We start from the raw sequence: 6,264 nt of genomic DNA, 5'->3' as shown, positions 1-6,264 counted from the left end.
CCTCAAGGAAACCAAGCTCCTCCTCAAGAACAAATTCCTCTAGGTGGACAAGCTCTAGTCAATCCTACGACTTTGTCGGATGGAGAAATAAAGGCAGCTTTCCTAAACTTGACTCAAGTCATGGATACTCAATCCCAAGCCATAACTACTCAAGCTCAAACAATGATGGCTCAAGCAAACTGGGAAGTTGCATCTGAAATGAATCAAAATGCTAGTACCATGGCTTCCCGTTTGAGGGACTTCACAAGGATGAATCCTTCAATGTTTATTGCGTCTAAGGTAAATGAAGATCCTCAACTCTTTCTTGATGAGGTTGATAAGATCTTGTATGCTATGGGGGTGAGTTCTAACAAGAAGGACGAGCTAGTCGCTTATCAACTAAAAGATGTGGCTCAAACTTGGTACACTTAATGGAAAGACAACAGGTCTTTGAGAGCGGGTCCCATAAGTTGGGAAGTCTTTAGGAGGGCATTTCTTGATAGGTTTTTCCGAAGGGATAAAAGAGAGGAAAAAGTGGAAGAGTTTATTAACCTTAATCAAAGAGGTATGAGGAAGCTAGAATACTCTTTAAAATTTATCAAGTAGTCCAAGTATGGTTCTTCTTTGGTGTCAAATCGTAGAGATGAAACGAGCCATTTTCTGACGGGTGTGTTCGATCTTATGGAAGAATGTCGGCCTGCAATGCTTCATGACAACATGGACATTTCTCGTTTCATGGTTCATGCTCAACAAGTTGAGGAGAGTAGGATCAAGATCAAGAATAGGAAGTTCAAGAGGGCAAGGCCCTATAATGGAGGTACTTCTAAGGGTAAGTTTGATATCCAAGACAAACCAAAGTTTAAGAATATATTCTCCAACCAAGTTCCTTCTAATTTCCCCAAGGCTAATAAGGATAGGGTGTCTATCCCTAAGCCTCAAGGAGGAAAAGTTTGTGGTTCATCTAGTGAGAGCCCTAATTGTGCCAAATGTGGCAAGAGGCACTTAAGTAAATTTTTAATAGGTTCGACTAATTGCTTTGGTTGTGGAAAGAGTGGACACATGGTTAAAGATTGTCCCATGGCCAAGACTCAAGGAAGGGAGAGTCACCAAGCTCAAGCAAGTGGTCCAAATTCCGATGCTCCAAAGAATAACCGCTTCTATGCTCTCAAATCTAGGGTTGATCAAGAAGATTCTCCCGATGTTGTTACCCATATGTTGCAAGTATTTTGAATCAATGTTTATGCGTTGATAGATCCCGATGCCACTTCATCTTTTGTAACTCCTTTAGTAGCTATGAAGTTTGATGTTCTCCCTGATGTCTTGGTTGAACCTTTTTCAGTTTCTACCTTGGTGGGTGACTCCGTTGTTGCTAAAAGAGTCTGTAGGAGTTGTCCTATCTATTGTTCAATAGAGTTACATTGGTTTACTTGGTAGACTTGATATGTTGTACTCTGATGTCATATTGGGGATAAATTGGTTGCATGTTTGTTCCACTTCAATTAATTGTAGAACAAGGGTACTTAAATCTAATTTCCTGATGAAACCATTTTAGACTGGGTGGGGGGGAACTCAATCTGTAGTGAAGGATTTTCTGGAAGTCTTCCCCGATGATTTACCCGGAATTTCTCCCAAATGGGAAATAGATTTCGGCATAGATTTGATATCGGATACTAAACCCATTTCAATTCCTCCTTACCGGATGGCCCAGCCGAGTTGAAAGAGTTGAAGGCTCAACTCAATGATTTGCTAGATAAGGATATACAACCAAGCATTTCTCCATGGGGCGCTCCGGTATTATTTGTGAAATAGAAAGATGGGTCTCTTAGAATGTGTATTGATTACTGGCAATTGAAAAAGGTTACTATAAATAATAATTATTCTCTCCCTAGGATTTATGATTTGTTTGATCAACTCCAAGGTGTGAGTTACTTTTCAAAACTTGATTTGATGTCGGGGTATCACCAACTTAGGGTGAGAGGTGTTGACATTCCTAAGACGGTTTTATGAAATAGGTATGGTCATTATTAGTTCCTAGTCATTTCTTTTGGTTTAACTAATGCCCCAACGGATTTCACGAACCTTATGAATACGGTGTTCCAGAATTATCTTGACTCATTTGTAATTGTCTTTATTGATGATATCTTGATATATTCTAAGAGTGAGGATGAACACATGGGTCATTTGAAGGTAGTACTGAAAGTCCTCAAGGAATATCAACTCTTTGCTAAATAAACAAAGTGCAAATTTCGGCTGAGATCGATTGATTTTCTTGGTCACATTGTTTCAAGTGAGGGTATAGATGTTGATCCGAAGAAAGTAGAGGTGGTTAAGAATTGTCCTAGACCTTAAACTCCAACCGATATTCGAAGTTTCTTGGGTTTAGCTAGGTATTATAGGAGATTTTTTTATGGGTTTCCATCTATCGCTTCTCTTTTGACAACCTTAACCCAAAAGAAAGTTATGTTTGAGTGGACGAAAGATTGTGAAAGAGTATCCAAATGTTGAAGGATAAGCATACTCGGAGGGTATTAAAGGGTTTGTTGTGTATTAAGATGCTTCACGAGTAGGTTTGGGTTGTGTCCTCATGCAACATGGAAAGGTGATAGCATATGCCTCTAGACAACTCAAGGTGCATGAGAAGGAATATCTAGTGCATGATCTTAAACTAGCGGTCGTAGTGTTTACTTTGAAGATATGGAGACTCAATCTATATGGGGTTCATGTGATGTGTCACCGACCATAAGAGTCTTCAATATGTGTTCACTCAAAAGGAGTTAAATCTCTGATAAAAATATGGTTAGAACTCTTAAAGGACTATGATATGAGTGTCCTTTAACACCTTGGCAAAGCCAATGTGGTTGCGGATGCTCTAAGTAGAATGTTAATGGGGAGTGTAGCCCATGTTCCCAGTGGTAATAAAGAGTTAGTGAAAGAGGTACATAGATTGGCTCGATTGGGTGTTCGATTGGAAGATTCTCCTAAATGAGGCTCCATGGTACATCATATCTCTTAATCATCTATAGTGGTGGAGGTGAAATATAATCAACACCTTTATTCTCTATTCATGGAGTTGAAGGAATCGGTTCTTTGTAAATTCAATGAAGCCTTTTCCCAGGGGGTGGGTTACTTAAGTATCAAGGTAGGTTGTGTGTGTCGTATGTGGATGACCTACGAAGACAGATTTGGATGAGGCTTATGGTTACCGATATTCCATTTATCCGGGTGCCACCAAGATGTATAGTGATCTACAAGAGGTCTATTGGTTAAATGGTTTGAAAAGGGATATAGCGGAATATGTGGCAAATGTCTAAATTGTAAACAAGTGAAGGCCGAACATCAAAGACCGTGAGAGTTAACTCAAGATATAGTTATTTCTACTTGTATGTGGGAAGATTTCAACATGGATTTCATAGTGGGTTTGCCTTGTACACGTAGGAAAAATGAATCCATATGGGTTATTGTTGCTAGGTTTACAAAATCAACCCACTTTATTCCCGTTAAAGCTACTCATTCAGCTCAAGAATATGCTAGGTTGTACCTTAATGAGATTGTGAGTTTGCATTGGATTCCTTTATCCATCATTTCGGATAGAGCTGCCCAATTAACTTCTCACTTTTGGAGGTCCTTCCAATAAGGGCTAGGTTCTCAAGAGAAACATAGTACCGCTTTTCACCCCCAAATGGATGGTCAAGCGGAACGCACCATCCAAACATTAGAGGACATATTGAGAGCGTGTACCATTGATTTCAAGGGTAATTGGGATGATCACCTACCTTTGATAGAATTTTCTTACAAATTAGCTACTATTCGAGTATTTCTATGACACCCTTTGAAGCACTCTATGGTAGAAGTGTCGATCTCCGGTTGGGTGGTTTGAGGTTGGTGAATTTGAAATTCTTGGCCTTAGATAGCCTATGAGGCCATGGAAAAAGTTCAAATGATAAAGGATAGGTTTAAAACAGCCTATAGTCGGAAAAAATCTTATGCCGACAATAGAAACAGAGATCTTGAGTTTGAAATAGGTGATTGGTTGTACTTGAAGATTTCACCGATGAAAGGGGTGATGAGATTTGGTAAAAAGGGGAAACTTAGTCACTGGTATGTAGGCCCTTATGAAATATTGAAGCGGGTTGGGAAATTTTCTTTATGAGTTGAAGTTACCACGAGAATTATCCCCGGTTCACCCGGTATTTCATGTATCTATACTCATGAAATGTATACGCGACCCGGTGTCCATTCTCCTGGTAGAAGGCTTTGAGGTGAATGAGAACCTTTCTTTGAAGAGGTTCCTTTCAAGATCTTTGATCATCAAGTCAAGAGATTGAGGAATAAAAAGGTTGCCTTCGTAAAAATCCTATGGAGAAACCATCTAGTTGAGAGTTCTACATGGGAGGTAGAGGCCGACATGAAGTCCCACGATCCTTATCTTTTTCCTCGTACTCCTAGACGAGATTAAGGTTTGTATATTCTTTTAAAAGAAAGTTATGAATTAGTTGGACTTAACTTGTTTTTTCTAAGTATGTGCATGTCTTTGTAAAGGTTCATGTTAAATTGAATTTTTATAAAATATGTTCCATAGTTAACTTTCTCTTATATGTAGTGTTATATTTATTTTCATGAGAATTATAGTGAGCATAATGAGAAAAAATATTACATGTTAACTCTTTGATGTACATTTTGAGCTCATGTTGAAATGGAGAAGGTAATTCGTCTTTATGTGCTATAAAAATAGTGAGTTCTTATATGTGATAAATTGTGGATTTAGTTGCTATGTTTTATGCTATGATTATGTGTTGAAAGGATTTGAGAGTTCCTCCTATGAGTTATGATTCATAAGGTTGTTGTTGTTGTTGGGCTGCTAGTATTGAGTCTCTTTCTTTTCCTCTAAAAGGATTAAGGTGTCATTCAGAGACGAATGTTCCTATAAAGGGGGGATAATATAATGCCTCGAAATTTCTATGACCTAGGATAGAGTATTACCTAGTGTCTAATGGTTTAAAATAGTGTTCCTATGCCTAAATAAAGGTAATCAACTTGATTTAGAAGTATTAGAACCTAAATGTCAAGGGACGACCATAAAGTCCGGAAACTAGTGAAATCAAACTAGTAAACGTCCTTAGGTCTTGTGAATGTTTAGGAGTGTTATATGAAGTATGAAACTTGTAAATGTATTTTAAATAGGTAAAATAATGTTTATAGGGTCAAAACGTCCAGGTCCGACTTGTCCTTGAGGAGGACCCAACTATTGGCCAACAAGTTGCCTAAGGCAGCAACCAATACTTACATGAAACCAGTCCGGGTCGCGGACTTGGTTCACCAAGGACCAAAATATTTTTTCCACATCGCGGGCTCTATTGTCTCAAAAATCAATTGCGGTAATCTTGCGGGAAAACCTCCGCGACGCGGACTTTTGATATGATGAAAAATGTGAAATTTGAATTCAAGTTTGACTTCACAAAAAAGTCAAATTAAGTGAGGGGTCTTTTTGGGAATTTTAGGAGAGGGTTATATATTGATTTTAAATCAGTTTTACACCACATTAACCTACCCAAATCAAATCCCCAAATTGAAATCCAAATCACTCTCACTTGTCTCTGAAATTCTCTCTCTACCCAACCTCCATTGAAGACCATTGGAACTTGAAGAAGAAGAACAATTTTCCCATTATCAATCAAATTTATATCTAAATTCTTCATAAAGGTTGGATTCTTTCACTCTTGGGATTCCTTTCCCAAGAGGTCCATTCAAAGATGATTTTAAAACCACCCTAATTCAAGGGTTTTCGCTACAAATGGGTTTTCTTATAAATCTGAATTGTGGGTTAATTGTAACGAATTGTGATTACTTAGGGATAATTAAGTTTATACTGGTGGGAAATTGATGTTGTTTAATCGAGATTCCGTTTAATCCATATCCATCCCCCAAATTCCCCAAATATTGGATCTTGCTTATGAATTGATTGGAAGAGATGAATGTATCCATTGTTAGACTTGTGTTAATAATGTTATTTCATTCATGGACTGCCTATTGTCATGTAGTATTGGGTTTTGATATTGTCACGACCCAAAATCGAGCCGCGACTGGCACCCACGCTTACCCTCCTATGTGAGCGAACCAACCAATCTAAACCCTAACATTTCAATATAATATCAACAGAAAGTAATGCGGAAGACTTAAACTCATTAATAAAAACCAATTCAATAACTTCTAAAATTCAACATCTATTATTCCCCAAAACCTGGAAGTCATCACCACAAGAACATCTATGATCAAATTACTAAACTA

General features: G+C 38.0%; 1 protein-coding gene across 1 annotated transcript; it reads left to right on the top strand.

The window, feature by feature from the left end:
* The first annotated feature begins 660 nt into the window (after positions 1 to 660).
* Positions 661 to 1,390, top strand: LOC107013203. Its single transcript, XM_015213174.1, has 3 exons — positions 661 to 808; positions 1,001 to 1,200; positions 1,319 to 1,390. Exons 1-3 carry the CDS (start codon positions 661 to 663, stop codon positions 1,388 to 1,390), a joined length of 420 nt encoding a protein of 139 aa, XP_015068660.1.
* Positions 1,391 to 6,264: the final 4,874 nt, after the last annotated feature.

The sequence above is a fragment of the Solanum pennellii genome, chromosome 3, assembly GCF_001406875.1.
Source record: "Solanum pennellii chromosome 3, SPENNV200".
Classification (NCBI taxonomy): domain Eukaryota; kingdom Viridiplantae; phylum Streptophyta; class Magnoliopsida; order Solanales; family Solanaceae; genus Solanum; species Solanum pennellii.
The sequence above is the reverse complement of the archived record's forward strand: the minus strand, read 5'-3'. Positions and strand labels throughout refer to the sequence as shown.

Excerpts from the sequence above, each read along its gene's own strand:
- LOC107013203 (XM_015213174.1), top strand. The coding sequence starts at position 661 with ATGGAAGAATGTCGGCCTGCAATGCTTCATGACAACATGGACATTTCT. Across the intron at positions 809-1,000 it reads TAATGGAGGTACTTCTAAGG|GTTCGACTAATTGCTTTGGT; the intron begins GTAAGTTTGATA and ends AATTTTTAATAG. Across the intron at positions 1,201-1,318 it reads TTGTTACCCATATGTTGCAA|TTTCTACCTTGGTGGGTGAC; the intron begins GTATTTTGAATC and ends AACCTTTTTCAG.